This window comes from Hyaena hyaena, unplaced genomic scaffold, assembly GCF_003009895.1.
Source record: "Hyaena hyaena isolate Hyena2069 unplaced genomic scaffold, ASM300989v1 scaffold_40, whole genome shotgun sequence".
In the NCBI taxonomy this organism is placed as follows: domain Eukaryota; kingdom Metazoa; phylum Chordata; class Mammalia; order Carnivora; family Hyaenidae; genus Hyaena; species Hyaena hyaena.
In genome coordinates this window covers 3526080-3542602 of record NW_024080672.1, presented here as the reverse complement: position 1 = coordinate 3542602, position 16523 = coordinate 3526080, and the positions used below count along the sequence as shown (strand labels likewise).

Sequence of the window (16523 nt, the reverse complement as noted above, 5' to 3'; positions counted from 1 at the left end):
CTTATATTCCATCACTTTGGGTAATCACAAGAGTCATGCACTGAACATCAATGTATTTCTTACACCCAAGGATACTAGAGGATTTCAAGGATACTGAGGATTTCACTATTGGAATTTTCTCCAAATGGCTAGATTTCCAGGAAACATCCCATCAGTGTTAGTACTGTGGCTAATGAATATTTTGGGAGCATCAACAGTTTTTGAAGCCCAGAACTGTCAATACGCCAAATGGTACTTACAACTATGTAAGTTTCTATGACTCGTATCCTGATGGAAAGAAATGGCTAGTAATTTCCTAGTTTGACAACACGGGGGCAAAGCAAACAAGTTTTCCAGGACTGTGAGAGATGGGAGACAACACATACTGAAATATGTTATCCTGCCTACTGTGGATTCCTATTAAAACAATCAGATACCACGAGTTATCGAGATCAGTTATGCTCAATATAGAACATCATATTTAAAGAACTTTACCTTTAACACATTCTTAGTAATACTGAAGAATGTTCCACAGGATTCCTTAATGCTTCAAGCTGGAGGAGATTTTAGTGATCATTTTAATCCAGTGTGTCTCACTGTAGGTTAACAGTCCTACCTGCCCCCCCTCCCCCTCCCCATTTCTTTGTTTTCTGCAGGGCTTTGCAAAGTCTTGAACGCTATCTTTCACTGTGACTCTCTAAGACTGAGACGTGGTATATGGCCCATGCTGACCACAGAACTCTTCCCCCCCTCCTCACAATCCTTTAACTTCACAAGGGCTGCTACTGATGATAACGACCCTCTGGGCAAATGCTGATGTATTATAACCACACTTCATAAAGCATGACACCCACAGTGGTCAAGTGATTCACCATGTGAGCTAACTGATGAATCTAGGCCTGTCCATACAACTATCTGGGAAGAACCTGTGTGCTGAAGACGGCGTGCTCTGAGCCCAGGCAGCCTGCAGTAGAGCAAGGACACAAGGAAAAGATAGAAACAGAACCTACCAGGAAAGGTAGAACAGTTACCTAGAATACGCCCTCCTCCTCTTTACTGTTTAGCTCAACCTAATATTAGAGACTCACAATTTAAGAAAAGGCCCCATTGAGTGTTGCAGAGAACACCAAAAAGCCATGGAAAAGGCATGGTCCTGCCCCGCAGGGCCACAGATTCTCACAGAGAAGACTTGCATGAAGTTGAAATGTTAGCAAGAATCCTGTTTTCTTAACTCTGTTAGTTACTAAGCACTTTCCCATACATTTCCCAAAACTTGTACATTGCACAAGTATGACTTGTCCCTTTTTTTGGATGAGAAAATGGACCACTGATCAGAAAGACTGACATGGCTCAGGGTCAGAGACCCAGCTAGTGGACTCCATCTTCTGCTCACCCCGTACAAATCACATGCGTAGTTTATGACAAATGTTTGGCTTTCGGTGTCATCTACAAACGCTTTAGGGGTTTTTACATTGTATACAGTAAATTATTTGACTATCCAAGATTATTCCCATTACCAAGACTGATCTTTTTAAAGAGGCTTAGAAGCAAAAACATTTGTCGCAAGGAAGGAGGATGGACATGTCAGGACAATGGGAAAAACAAGACCAAATATGGCATCATGTACATTTTTAATAAAGATTTTTAACTGCAAAAACAAAGGTTCATTATAGAAAACTGTAATCATAATGTCGAGTAAGAAAAATATCTGTTCTCTTACCAGCCAAAGAAAAGCCACGTTCAGCAACTTCTCACTCCCCAAATTTTTAAGGTCACACACACTATAAAACTTGACAATGTATATATTAAGCTTTTGAAAATTCTGTAGTTCTAAATATTTTTAAGTGGTAACAACCACTTTTCTAACCTACACCGTATTATAGCAGACAATGAAAAAGATGCCCCAAACATTCACATTGGCAGTGTTATCAGTTATATTTCGGAAATTAAATAGGGAGGCACAGGAAGCTAGAGGAATGTCCTATGTATCAATTAGCTTTCTACCAACAGAAATATTTGATCCTGCCTACAGAAGGCTCCAGTACTGTGGCGGGAACCTTTGATCTTGCATTTCACTCCAGCATATGGTGCTACTAAGCATAATCAAAGTGCAAATCTTTATAGAAAATTACAGAGACTCTGAAAAGGGAATGGGTGCTCCCTTCCTCTAATTTCCTTTACTGCCATGTTCCGGGTCTTAAGTAAAAAAAAAAAAAAAAAAATTTGGTCTTTTGATGAAATCTGCAAACACTTTGAGGGTATTTACACTGTATATAGTCAATTATTTGACTGTCCAAGATTATTTCCACTGCTGAGATTGACAGACTGTTTCTTGCCAGGATAGAGCCATGGTTTTCAGCGGCATGGTTATGAAGTTGCCTCCCTTATTTGGACTGACGCAGTGACATTAGAATAAGGAGACACCTGCAGCTCCGGGACAGATCAGGGGCAGGGGCTTGACATGTGTGCATCCAGGCTTCGATAATAAATCACTGATAACTGACAGGGTGCGTTACTAATCCCTGAAGTTGATACTCTTCAAAAGAAGTGCCCCCTTCAAATATTTGTAAGCCATTAATTATAACAATTCAGATCAAGTTGTGCGAAAAATAGTACTTTTTAATGAACTGAATTCCCTTCAAATATGTCCATCAACTTCCTGAAGAGAAGGTGAGACAATTTCTGAATTATACACGGAAAACAAAACCATTGTTTTGTGAAAACTGATGATTTTGCCCTCTCATCAATGTTCTATTAAGACTGGAGCCCAGAGAAACAGGCCCTCGGCAAGTTTGCGATTTGGAAGAACCTGGACCCAGGAAGCCTTTGTGTATTGTTTCTCATGGTTACTGATTATATTGTGTCGAAGCCTTAAACAGATCCTTTTTAATAATGTAGTTATTAAGAAGAAAAAAGAGAGAGGGATGGATGTCTAAAGCACCATTCAAGAACTTTAATCAAGTACAGGCAAGTCCACTTTCAGCTGGTGGGCACTGGCATGCTGGGCTGGTTGCTCGTGGCATCCGTCTGTCCTGACTGGGGCTGTGCCAAACCTGTCTGGCTGGTGCTCTTACTGTACCAGCTGCTATATTTCTGAATATCACCCTGAACTGGCTTCATTAGTTGTACTTATAGGCATGTATCAACAGGGAGTCTAGCAAGGTCCAACTATAAAAAACATGAGGTCAGAAGCCAATGGTTTAGACTGTGGTCTGTGCTCTATTATTATAGTGCTAGATCATTCCAGAAGTTAGCTAACTTCTCTAGTTTTTAGCGTACTCTCCTCCAAACCGGGATATATTCATATCTTCTCCTAACTGCCTCACGAGACTTACATGGAGGTTAAAACCAGATATTAGGTTGTTTTTCTTTTAATTTTGTTTTTAAAATATATTTTACTAACTTCAAAGCAACCATGAGGATTGTACATCATTTAGGAAATGCAAAAAAAAAAAAAAAGTAAACAATCATTCATTTTCTTACCATGTAGAAACAACAGCTATTAATATTAAAAAAAATTTTTCTTCTAGATTTTTTTGTGACAACTATTTGGTAAGTCAACAACAGCTGTTGAGTACCACAAAAATGAATTAAAACAAGGCTGCTATCTTTCCAGCCAGTGGGGGACACAAATTGCTAAATAAATGTTAGTACTATAGTGTGAAGAAACCCAAATAATAGAAGATTGGAAAGGTGTACCATAAAGTACAATTACAAGTCTGGTTCCTCAAGATGACACACATTTTAGTATTTAGGAATCAGAGACACTTTTATACTTAAAGCATTTCCCTAGGCTACTGACTCTATTCTATTCAAGGGAGGACATCACTGGATTACCACTCTAAAATTTCAGTTACACAAAAACAAACTCTATCCTGCAGCCACAAACGGTATGTGGATTTGCCGTATTTATTAAGTTATTATGCTCCGCCAACAACTGCCTTTCCTTTTTTAACTTGCCAGAAATGCCTACAGTTGACTGTAGCTCTTATAGCAAAGCAATCTGTTTATACATGTCAGTTTCAAATACTCAGGCATCTTGGAATTGATGGATTAGGATTCTCCTTGAACGTAACACCCAGTGTATTGGAAACAGTCACTTGCAAATGGCCTTATTACACATATCCAGTATTATGTGGGCTGGTATTTTCTAGAAAGGTTTCAGTTCTTTATTATTCTCTTCACGAAACGTGTTGTCATTCCAGCAAATGACGCTCATCGTATTTATCTACGAAGGCACCAACTTCCTGGATTATCACCTATATACACTGAACTCTCCAGCCATGCTGAGCGCTCAGAAGGGATACAAAGAGGTCTCACTCATCTTTCTATCCCTGGGCTCTTGAAAGAGGAGACATGGAAATGTCTGAATAAGCCCTTAAGAATTCTCCTTCAGTGACCATACCTAAGAAAATACATGGGAATGTGCTAAATAAAGCACTACTCAGGAGGTTTTGAATCAGCCTCGGGGGGAGGGGGGGGCTGGGATCCTGTATTTTGCCTAAGCTCCTCAGTTTCCTCCTCTGTAAGATGAGATAACAATAGTTCCTACCTCACAAGGTAGTTGTGGAAGTGAATGGGCTACCTTATACCACCGCCTGGCATGCAGCCCACACTATGTGAGCACCACTGTTACTGATGTGATTATAATACAACCAGCGAATCCTAAGCAGTTATTTTGGAAATACTGTCCATTAGTGTTCTCAAACTTAAGTGTGCATACAAATCATTTGATGGCTTATAAATCAGATGCCAAGGCTCTGCCCCCAGAGATTCTGATTTAGCAAAGCCAATGCCTAGTCAGGAATCTGCATTCCTATTTGCTTAAGGGTAGGGAACCTGGAGAATCAGCAGGTACACTGTAACCCATTGGTCCTCTTCTTCATAGTCCTAACCCCCAAGGCAGAGAAACTTGCCTCTCAGACTGGGGCTAAGAAGAGGCTCAGTCAAACAGAGCAAGAGAGTTCCGGAGGCTGTTTGATACAATGCTAAAAAACCACAGCAGGGGGCACCTGGGGGACCCAGTAGGCTAAGTGTGGGACTCTTGGTTTTGGCTCAGGTCATGATCTTATGGTATGTTGGATAGAGGCCCTAGTAGGGCTCTGCACTGATGGCACGTAGTTGGCTTAGGATTCTCTCTCTCTCTCTCTCTGCCTCTTACCTGCTGTGCAATCTCTCTCTCAAAATAAATAAATAAACTTAAAAAAAAGGGGGGGGGGGCGCCTGGGTGGCTTAGTCTGTTATGTGTCCGACTTTTTCTTAGGTCTTGATCTCGTGGTTCGTGGGTTTGAGCCCCTCGTCTGGCTCTGTGCTGACTGCCAGCTCAGAGCCTGGAGCCTGTTTCAGTCTGTGACTCCCTCTCTCTCTGACCCTCCCCTGCTCATGCTGTCTCTCTTTCTCTCTCCTAGAAATAAATAAAAATATTTAAAAAAAATAAAAAAGAACCATTTGGGACTCTTGGTTTCCTACTTCAGCCGTGTCAGGGGCCACACTGCCTGTCTGGGGCTGGCTGAGCCTGGGTGAGGAAACAGTTGCCTTCTCTTGCAGGCCGCCCTGAGTAAGCTCTGGAAGGCTGCTCCAGCGGGACTTGGCAGGTCCACCTCTCCCCACAGCAGGGAGCTTGGCCACAGCTCTCCTCCCCTTAACCTTTCCCACCCCAGAACAGCCTGGGTCAATTCGTACCAGGTCCAGTGGCTACTGAACACACGGCCCGGAATCCTTTTCACCTCTACAGCTGAAGTTCAAGGGGAACCACAGATTGCTTGGGAAGAAACTGCTGTACATCCCTGGCAAGCCCGAGAAGATCCCAGGCCCGGGCAGGAACACCCAAGAATGCTCACCTATCCATACGTGTCATGGAACCAGCCCAAACTTGCTTAGGCTTCTGACCTCTGCAACCAGCAGGGTGTGCCTGAGATTTAAAGGGCAAGCTTTCCAAAAGCGAAATGACAAAGCTCCTGTTTCTCTCACGAACAGTATTCCCTTCTGGATTTCCACGTGTGATTACCCAAATTATAGTTTTAAGCATAATCAATACTTGAATCTCCTGGAACACGATCAAGCCTGGATCCATTCATAAACAAAGGCATTATGTAGTTAAGAGGCAGGCAACAATGTCCTTGCTTTTACTAAAAATTATTGCTTTTTATAAGGTGTAGGCTATGTTGTAATAAAGTAGACTTTACATTTTAAAAAATGTTTTCCTTCAAACTCCTATTATTTTTCTCCTTGTTCTTTCTAAATCCAAGTATATGTACTTTTTCCTCCCCAAATGGACAGGCCTGTCTCTAATATTTGAGAAGCCCAGTGTTAGAGTGTGAGAGGAGATCTGTGGTCCCCGGCTCCTCCTCTCAGCCTCTGGCTCCTGCATCACCCAGAGTCCCCCAGCGGCCTCCCAGGCATGCCATGGGAAACCCCAGCTCACACCTCCAGATTCTTTTCTGCACAGCTGCCTTTTGGCCTTCACTTGGCCCACGGCACATACACACCTGTGGCATCATCAGCCCCCGAGAGAACAGATGCATAAAAGGTCTTCACAGCCTTAGGCAGTTGAGTAAGGAATTCTCGGGTCCCAGGAACCCTGGGCAGGAGTGGGATATGGGCTGTGGGTAGGCACATACCTTTGGAAGCCTGGCATCCTACTCTTCTGGAGAGGGACACAACCAGAGGAGGACTGGAATAAAGCCCTCCAAAGTTCAGGGTCCAGGGAGCAGGGGGTCCAGGGGGTCCCTACCCTACAGCACTACCAAGAGCATCTATACATTGTGTCTACACAATGCCTATGTATATCTCACATAAGTGAACACCTTGGTCTGGATGTTCTATCAACACACATTCTATACAAACCACTGTCACAGACTTCAAGGTTCTAGAAGGCAAGAAGGAGACAGATAACATTGTCTTTGCAGAGCACCTGCTTTATTTAGCAGAGATACCTCTTGATATTGCAAGATATCATGCAAATACGATGATGTCAGTTTCTTATGCGAAGTCTTTACCTGCAGAAGTCCTTAAAAAGGAATAAGAGAATATTTATTTGGAAGTCATTGTATGAGTGAGGCTGTATGATACTGTTAAAGAAAAAAAAAACAGATGTCAAAAAAAATCTCATCAACAACGACAGAAGATCTGGAGGTTCCTAAGGGACTCTCTTGCATGGGTCTTCTGGCTCCCAGCACTTTCTTCCTCTGGAAACCTTCCTCAAGCTCTCAGTCCAAGCCAGGTGCCCTCTCAAGGGCTCCCACAGCTCCACTCCTCAACGCTTATCGCTCGGGGCTGCACCGACTCCTTGCCCATCAGCCTCCCCAATGAACCTGGGGTCTGGTGCTGAGTCCTGTCAACCACTGCACGCCTGCTGCTCACCATGGAACTTGGCACTTGGTAGATTTTCACTAAATACTTCCTGCCTGATCACCAGCATTCAAAGCAAATGCAGTTTTGGAGTTGCCATGATAGCTCTTCACTACAGGGGCTCCAAGTACTGACGAATTCAAGCAAAACACTGTTTTAACTCCTGGAAGAGAGAGAGACTCTGAAAATAAATCTAATACCTGAACATGTTGCATTACAGAAATGGAGACCAAGGGGGAACACATAAGAACATTGCATAAATGTCCTCTGAAGGATTTAAGTGTCATTCATTTGTGAAGTTGACCTCAAGTTATATGCCTCCAGAAAGGGAAGCATTTGTTAAAAAGACAGTAACCACGCTTTTGCAGAAAGCATTAATCTGCATGCGTGCGCACATACGTGTTATCACTTCGTCTGTAGATCTCAAAGTCTTACTCTTACTGAAACTGAGGGCGCAAGGAACACCTACCAAAAAGCTGTGTATACTTATTTGAAGTATGGCACACTGTATCTATTTTAAGCAAAGTTAACTATATGTAGCAGATGGATTACTTCAAGAAAATGGAATGTTATGGAAAAGCAATTGTCTTTTGACCTAAACCACGTACGATGTTATTTCTACCCGCAATCCAGCACTACCGGTAGAAATGTTAAACGCCAGGCAATAATACAAAGACATTGAAAAATACTGAACATCTGCAGGGATCTGATGACTTTGTAAATCTTTTTTAGAGGCACCTATAAAGGAAAGACACTCCAAGTGGAGTGAGTGATTAGTCCAACTATAGAGGTCCTCTGTTGGAATGCTGACCGCCCCTCACTCTGCAAGTTTTCTGCAGACGCAAGAGGAGAGGAAGCTTATGCAAAGGGATGGGGTCTGATCTCTGCATCCCCCTCTTCTATGTTACACCTCTCAGCTCCCAACCTCTTCTCTGCTCTGATGGCTGTGCGTGCAGTCCTCACACCACGGGCTCAAAAGCAGCTGCTGGCACAGCTCCAGCCCAGGTGGATCCAGTGGTTCAATTTGAAAGCCAGTAGCTTCTTACCATTCTTTCCTCTGAAGCAACGGGATAACCTCTCCTGCCAGCAAGAACTTCGGAAAGTCCTCCTACCAACTTCTGGGGCCCAGCTCAGGATAGCTTACGCTACACGGGGCCAGCCTGGGTTTCACCCGCTAGGGCAGCCGTACCTTCCTAAACAGAACTAGAGTCAAGAAAAAAGGTGTCAGAAGTTTCTCACAATGAGAACTAAAAACCAAACTATGGTTAGTCTTGTTAATACAGATTCTTGGTTTCCCATGTTCATCCTTTATTTGAAAACTCAAAGTACAGCACAAACTTGCTCTGTTCACTGTGAATGGGCATTTCATACTGACCACCCGCTAGCTCTCCCCCACCCATCTCCCTGGACCCAGGTCCCTGCTTTCCCAGGAGTCGTTGCTGACCATGCAGTGAGTGATCTCATCTTTCCTTAAATTCAGAACTTGTCTCTATCAATTGCCTACACGAGGCTAAGTAAGGCACTCAGTCACTGCCAAATGCTGGAATCACTAAAAATCACCTGGCACTTCAACAGCTTTTTCATGCTACTGCCTTATATTATTACTTCACCTTTCCATGCTCTCCCTACTAGTCAGCCTCTTGAGGTGAGGATATGTCTCCTTTAATTTTCCACACAGTGGGTCCTTAAAATTACATTTTCTGAACATTTGGGGCAGGGAGGGGGAAAGAAGGGGCCTTTATTTTTAGCAAGACAGTTTGCATGAACAAATACTAAAACAGCTATTTCTTGCCGGCCCTCATTCTCAGCAGGGGCTGCCCTCAAAGGAGCCAGTGACAAATGCTCCATTCTATATTGATAAGTGTAAAGATACCCTCCGCCACTAAGCCAGGCCTGAGAACTTCTGGGGTCTAGAGATTTTGAGGATCACTGCAAGCCCAGGCATTACGCGGTTGCCGGCCCCCTCCCTCTCGCACCCGCTGCAGGCAGCAGCTACCAGAGTGTCTGTGAAGGTTATTTTATATATATATATATATATATATATATATATATGCACACGGGCAGAGCCTACCCCAAGGCCTGCAAGACTGGAGGAGGATTAATGGGACTAAATCACCAAAATCTGACAGAAACACTTTCACGGCGGTAGAACCAGTTCTGAGAGTCTCCAGGCTCTTACCTACAGCAGGGCCAAGCGAATACTCAGTTCAGATCCCTAAAGGAGGCGATGCCTCTCGTGGGCTACCTGGACAGCCACGTCAAACATCCAAACACGCAACAGTCACAAGGGGCTGGCCTGCCCTCTCCTAGTGCACCGGTAGCTCTTTGTAGCCAACGGGGTGCTGCCCTAAACTTCTTACAGAAGGTGTGCGCACTCCATGCTGCCTGAACTTCACGCAGGGTGGCACCTGGAGGTGCAAGTGACTTAAAAACGAATAAGAGCATCCGCGCTCCCAATGCTCCGAAATGCCTGGTGTACTCATCTGAAAAAGAAAAAAAAAAAAAAAAAAAAAAGGTCTCTGTCTGCAAATTCCGTTTGCTGGCCGGGTAATCCACTCCCGCCCCCAGCCCTGCGTAGAGGGCCGACCCGTACAGCTGTTTTTAATCCCTACTTTTCTCACTCGGCGTCCCCGGCTTAGGCTGACCAGACTCGGAGCCACTTAGCGTTTCCTCCTCCCCCTGTCGGGGTCTGTCCTCCCTCCGCCGTCTCCTCTTTCTCCGCCTGCATCCCCGGGGGGCAGAGTGTGGGAAGGACGAATTTCCGCCCGGTTTGCCCGCCACTCGCCGCCTTGGGTCCCTTCCGGACGCAGCCTGCGCACCCCCGGCTCCTCCCCCGGCTGTTCCACCGAGGCCGCGCTCCTGGTCCGGGACCCAGAGCCAGGAGGCGCGGGCGCGGGGGCCGGGCCGCCGGGGCGCAGCAGCCAAGCCGCGCCCCGAGGAGCTGTTGGAAGGGCTCCCGCCTGCAGCTGGGGACTCCGCTTGGCGGGGAGAATCCGTGCCAGGGAATCCAGCTCTCCGGACTCTGCTGCAAACAAAAAGCTCAGGTCTGACTCCCTCCCCCCCGACGCACACCCGGAGAAACAGTTTTGTGCAGAAATGCAACAAGTAGCACCGGGAGCTCTCGGAGTGCCCTGCGCCGCCTGACTTGGCTGGGCGAACCCGCCTGCAGAGACCCCGGCCAACCGCCGGACAAAGGGCGGAGGAGGGGCCGGACCGCGCTGCGGAGTCCGAAAGAGGCCATTTAGCGACTGTGGCCAGGCCAAGGGGAATGCAGAGGAGACACAGAGCAGGCGGGCCAAGAGCACGATCCGGCCGCAGCACGCAGGACGCGCGGCGATGGAGGCTGCCCGCGCCGTGCGCTTCCTCCTCGTGGTGTGCGGCTGCCTCGCGCTCCCGCCGCGGGCCCAGCCCGTGTGCCCAGAGCGGTGCGACTGCCAGCAACCCCAGCACCTCCTGTGCACCAACAGGGGGCTCCGCGCGGTGCCCAAGACCAGCTCGCTGCCGAGCCCCCAGGAGGTGCTCACCTACAGCCTCAACGGCAACTTCATAACCAACACCACGGCCTTCGACTTCCACCGTCTGGGGCAGCTCAGACGGCTGTACCTGCACTACAACCAGATCCGCTCCCTGCACCCCAAGACCTTTGAGAAGCTCTCGCGGCTGGAGGAGCTCTACCTGGGGAACAATCTCCTGCAGGCGTTTGTCCCGGGCACGCTGGCCCCGCTGCGCAAGCTGCGCATCCTCCACGCCAACCGGAACGAGATCGGCCGCCTGAGCCGCGGCTCCTTCGAGGGCCTGGAGAGTCTGGTCAAGCTGAGGCTGGAAGGGAACGCCCTGGGGGAGCTGCCGGACGCGGTCTTCGCCCCCTTGGGCAACTTGCTTTACCTACATCTGGAGTCCAACCGGATCCGCTTTCTGGGCAAGAACGCCTTTGCCCACTTGGGCAGACTGCGCTTCCTCAACCTCTCTGCCAACGAGCTGCAGCCCTCCTTACGCCACGCAGCCACCTTCGCACCGCTGCGCTCCCTCAACACCCTCATCCTCTCGGCCAACAGCCTCCAGCACCTCGGGCCTCGCGTCTTCCAGCACCTGCCTCGTCTCCGCCTACTCTCGCTCGGGGGCAACCAGCTCACACACCTCGCGCCGGAAGCCTTTTGGGGGTTGGAGGCCCTACGCGAGCTGCGCCTGGAGGAGAACCGGCTGAGCCAGCTGCCCGTGGCGCTGCTGGAGCCTCTGCTCAGCCTGGAGACTCTGGACCTCAGCGGGAACGCGCTGTCTGCTCTGCACCCCACTGTCTTTGGCAACCTGGGCCGGCTGCGCGAGCTCAGCCTGCGCGACAACGCGCTCAGCGCCCTCTCCGGGGACATCTTCGCCGCCAGCCCGGCCCTCTACCGGCTGGATCTAGACGGCAATAGCTGGACCTGCGACTGCCGTCTGCGGGGCCTGAAGCGCTGGATGGGCGACTGGCACTCACAAGGCCGTCTTCTCACCGTCTTCGTGCAGTGTCGCCACCCCCCGGCCTTGCGGGGCAAGTACCTGGATTACCTGGATGACCAGCAGCTGCAGAACGGCTCTTGTGCGGATCCCTCGTCCTCAGTTTCCCCAACCGCCGAAGGCCTGCGGAGGCCCTTACCCACGGCCACCGGGGAGGAAATGGCGCCCCCTGCAGGTGGGCTCGCGGAGGAGCTCCCGCCGCAGCCGCAACCACAGCAGCGCGGGCGATTTCTGCCTGGGGCGGTCTGGGATGGGGCAGCCAGGGAGTTTTTGGGCAACCGCAGCGTTCTGAGGCTGAGCCGAGGGGGCCCGGGCCTCCAGCAGCCGGACCCGTCCTCCGCTGCAGCCGCGGGCCTGGCGCCACACCCCCTGGACCTGCTTCAGAAGCCCAAACGGGGACCTCCGACTCCTGCAGATGCTGCCCGTGCGGAGCCCACCCCGACGGCCGCACCCGTCTCCGCGCCGGCGCCCGCTGGCGACCCCTGGCAGCGCGCGGCAAAGCAGAGCCTGGCAGCGCAGCAGCAGGAGAGCGCCGCCCAGTCCGACGGCGGGGTCGGCCTGCCGCCGCTGGTGTCTGACCCGTGCGACTTTAACAAGTTCATCCTGTGCAACCTGACCGTGGAGGCGGTGGGCGCAGACAGCGCCTCGGTCCGCTGGGCTGTGCGTCAGCACCGCAGCCCCCCGCCGCTGGGCGGCGCGCGCTTTCGCCTGCTCTTCGACCGCTTCGGCCAGCAGCCTAAGTTCCACCGCTTCGTCTACCTGCCAGAGCGCAGCGACTCGGCCACACTGCGGGAGCTGCGCGGGGACACCCCCTACCTGGTGTGCGTGGAGGGCGTCCTCGGGGGCCGGGTCTGCCCGGTGGCTCCCCGCGACCATTGTGCTGGGCTGGTCACCCTGCCAGAGCCTGGGAGCCGGAGCAGCGTAGATTACCAGCTGCTGACCTTGGTCTTGCTGGCCGTCAACGCACTGCTGGTGCTCCTGGCCTTGGTGGCCTGGGCGTCACGCTGGCTGCGGAGGAAGCTACGGGCTAGGCCGAAGGGTGGGGCCCCTGTGCATGTTAGACACATGTATTCCACCCGACGTCCCCTGCGCTCCATGGGCACGGGCGTGTCTGCAGACTTCTCTGGATTCCAGTCCCACCGTCCGCGCACCACCGTGTGTGCTCTCAGCGAGGCAGACCTCATCGAGTTCCCCTGTGACCGCTTCATGGACAGCGGGGGCGGCGGCACCGGTGGCAGCTTGAGGCGGGAAGATCATCTTCTGCAGCGATTTGCTGACTAGATCCAGAGCCTCCAAGGGTGTGGAAACCACCTCTTTGGCCTTGAGGAGCCACGTTCCGTGGAACCCCTCAACCCACCTCAGGGGGAGATCTCATTTTATCAGGGCTTCTCTTTGCTCCGTTCTGTGCATTTGCCAGACAAGCCAAAGGGAAGGGCGATTCGGCAATTCCTCCCCACCCCCAGTTCCCAGTACCCACTCATGAAGTGAACGGGTGGTCAAGGCCAAGAGTAGGGGACAAATGGATGGTGGAGCTTAGAGGTGGGAAGCCTTCTTCTACATGGAGACCCTGGCACAGCTGTGGAAATGGCGTTTGTCTCACTGCAGTACAAGAGCCTGTCCCCTTTGGGGGTGGAAAAGGGTGCTTTTGCCCCTGCTAGGGCCAGAAAGAGATTTGGGTGCATGCTTTTTGTTTGTTCAGTATGAAACAGAAGAGTTTTGTTCTATTTAAGGAAAAAAGGAACTCATTTGGTATTACAAAGGAGGCTTGGCAACTTGGCTGCACTGGTCCGGTGGTCTCTGCCAAGAAGGTAGATGTTGGAAACAGGTGGTAAAGTTTAACACACTCACCAAGGAACTCTTCTGTGTTGGTTAATAGAACATTCAGGATAATTTAATGTTTAAATAATGAGAGACGCTATTTTTTTCTCAGCAATGTGAAGATCTCTGCCATTTAACAAACTGACAATAAACTCAAGGACTATTTTAGTTGAGCTGAGTGGTTCAACTCGTATTTTCTTTTTAACATTAACACCGCAAGAACATTTGCTGACCTGGGGGTTAACTAAGATGACCTACTTTCTCAGGAGAAGGCTGCACGCAAGACTTCTGGGTCAGGGTGGCTCCTGTGGCTTTTCACTTTTCTTTTTCTAAACCTATCTATGGAAAAGGAAATTTCAGTGCCAGACTTGATAAAAGAATGTAACTAATGCACGCATAACCCGTGACCCGGCAGGGAGCAGCCACCTTCCAGTTCGCTGAACCACATCTCTGACGGTGTGGCCAGATTGGAATAAATACGATGCGGTACTTCTCTTGTGTTTATCAGTGACACGCAGTTGACTGTGCCCTGCTTCTCCTGAGTTGCACAGTTAAGCGATAAAGGTAATTTCCTAATAGCAGGGGAGCAAAAGGTGTTAGTCAATTGATAGTGTAACATTCAATCACACTAATGTCTTACTCTATATAAAACAGAGGGGAAGAAATTATTGGGACAAAATGTGAAAAAGTACAGCAGTGGTTGTCTATTTCTACTAAAACCAGAAGGTTGTTAGGAGTACTTAAACCTCACTGTGAAATAGTTCTATATTTTGCAAGTTAATCCCTCCCTCCCCAGTGTGTTACCGCGTTATTAAATCTTATCTTTTAGTTACTAATTGCAGTATTTCTTTTAAAATTTTGTTTTGTTTTGTTTTAAACTTAGGATTAGGCTCCTTTATTTGCTCCGTTGTTTTCAACTATTTGGGACACTTTGGCTCCCCGATATTTATGAAGTACATGTTTATCGCTAAGTGTAGTGCTTTGGTTTACATTAGCAATTTTGTGTGTGGTCTAAAAAAGCGGTCCCAGAGAAGATCTGCATGGTTATACTCTCCGTGGTGATGGATTTATTGGCAGTGGGGTGCCGTGGGTAGAGGCAACTGCAAAGGTGCTAAGGCTGACAGTGACTCTTCTGTTTAGGGCCTTATGCCCCTGATGGTCTTGTTGACTCAGGGAATCTATCCTAGTCAGGGGGCTCCTTCCCCAGAGCTCTCCTTTCATGTTTGGTCCATTGAGCCAAGCCTGCCCTTGGCCCAGCAGCTGAGCAGGGACCCAGGCATCTAAATGAACTGATCTGTGTTTATGTTCAGATGAGTAAATGTCCAGACCACTTAAAGTACAGCTGCTTCTCTGACAGTTTTATCTGTGGGGCCAGAACTTAACCCACCACAGGAAATAGGCTGTCATTCTTACTCTGCTGTCGAGCCTTGTGTCAGACCCTGAGCCTGTTAGTACACGGGAGAGAAGTCGTTGTTCACTCTATTTTGCAACCTTTGGGGTCTCTTGCACGCCTGGTGCCCATAATTTTGTTCATTTGTACAGTGATGGCATCTTTTAGCTGTTCCTTTTGCATGGCAACAAAATACTGAACCCCACTGAAAGTCTGGAAAAGACCACCCTTTCGACGTGCAGACCATCACTGAAAACGCTTCACGGAGAAACAGTAAAATCTATGTACAAATAGTTCTACTGGAAAGTCTTTCAGTGGGAAATGAATAAATGTTATACGTTGTTATGTTCAGTTATGTCAATAAATCCACTTACTAATGGAGGTGTTTTATTGTTGGAGTTGCCAAATATTTTATACACTTTCGTAATGATCCGCTGTGGTTTTCTATAGCAGTTGTCATCGATGACAATGAAACGTGAGCTTAAAGTCTATATCTGTCCTCGTTCAGTGGTTTTTAATTGCCATTTCTACAGTAGAGTACGAACTTTATTTTTCAGAAATAGATATGTGACTTTGTGCCCAGGGAAACAATAAGGAGACTCTCAAAGCGATGGTGAGCCATGATATGAAAACGCTCTTAATATACCAGTGACAGCAAGAAGATTAGGTCTCAGCAGGCAGCAGCCGCTTAAAGGAATCTGAATTAAAAGTCAAGCCCTTGACTCCCATGGTGAATAAGCAGAAGGAGCTATCTTGAACTGGAGGTCATTTTTGCCATTACAAAGTTTATGAAAAGATAAGATTCCTAAAGAAAAAAGACTAAACTTCGTGTGAGGTAGGAGTGTTCCTTTAACGCACCATTGAAGCAGTCCGGGATGTGGTTGGACCCTCAGCTCAACCTGTAAGATTATTACTTTCAGAAGACAGATCGTTGTGCCATCTGCTGCTCGGTAATAACTGGCACGTGATCAGAGCCCCTTCACCAGTTTGTAAAGGCCTGGTTTTCACCACAAGTAGAGCACTGTGGGCAGCTACCCCCGTATTAAGAAACCATTAAAGTAGACACTGGTATTACTTGGTATTGGTACTTTGCCACTCCCCAATCTTCTTTCTGAAATAAATTAATGACAATGAAGCAGTCTAATGCCAGAAACTTATCAAAAATCGAGGCCGTGACCCAGGATTAAAACAGATTTCAACTCCTGTTATACCTTCACCATCTCAGAGAATTAACAGCGTCAGTAAAGTTCAGTAGGATTTTAGGAAGCGTTGAAAGCATGTCCATCATCTGGGACTGTGTTCTATTAATGTAATCTCTATGTGCCTCCGTTTCTGCATCAGGTAAAACGGGAATCTTGAGTCCTGACCGCACAGTGCCATTTTGAGGAATCAATGAGTAAGAAAGCATTTGACGGCCCCAGTCAGTCCATTGGCAGATGTTCAAAAATATTAGATGTATTATTAGTAGCATTATTTTGTGCACAGGGCAACA

The 16523-nt window shown here is 48.3% G+C and overlaps 1 protein-coding gene across 1 annotated transcript; it reads left to right on the top strand.

Annotated features, from left to right (window-relative positions):
* The first annotated feature begins 10575 nt into the window (after positions 1-10575).
* On the top strand, positions 10576-15412 carry TRIL (TLR4 interactor with leucine rich repeats). The gene has a single exon (XM_039229906.1). It carries the CDS (start codon positions 10666-10668, stop codon positions 13102-13104), a length of 2439 nt encoding a protein of 812 aa, XP_039085837.1. The 5' UTR covers positions 10576-10665; the 3' UTR covers positions 13105-15412.
* The last annotated feature ends 1111 nt before the right edge of the window (positions 15413-16523 follow it).

What these genes read in the sequence shown, in the direction of transcription:
- TRIL (XM_039229906.1), top strand. Translation starts at nt 10,666, where the DNA reads ATGGAGGCTGCCCGCGCCGTGCGCTTCCTCCTCGTGGTGTGCGGCTGC.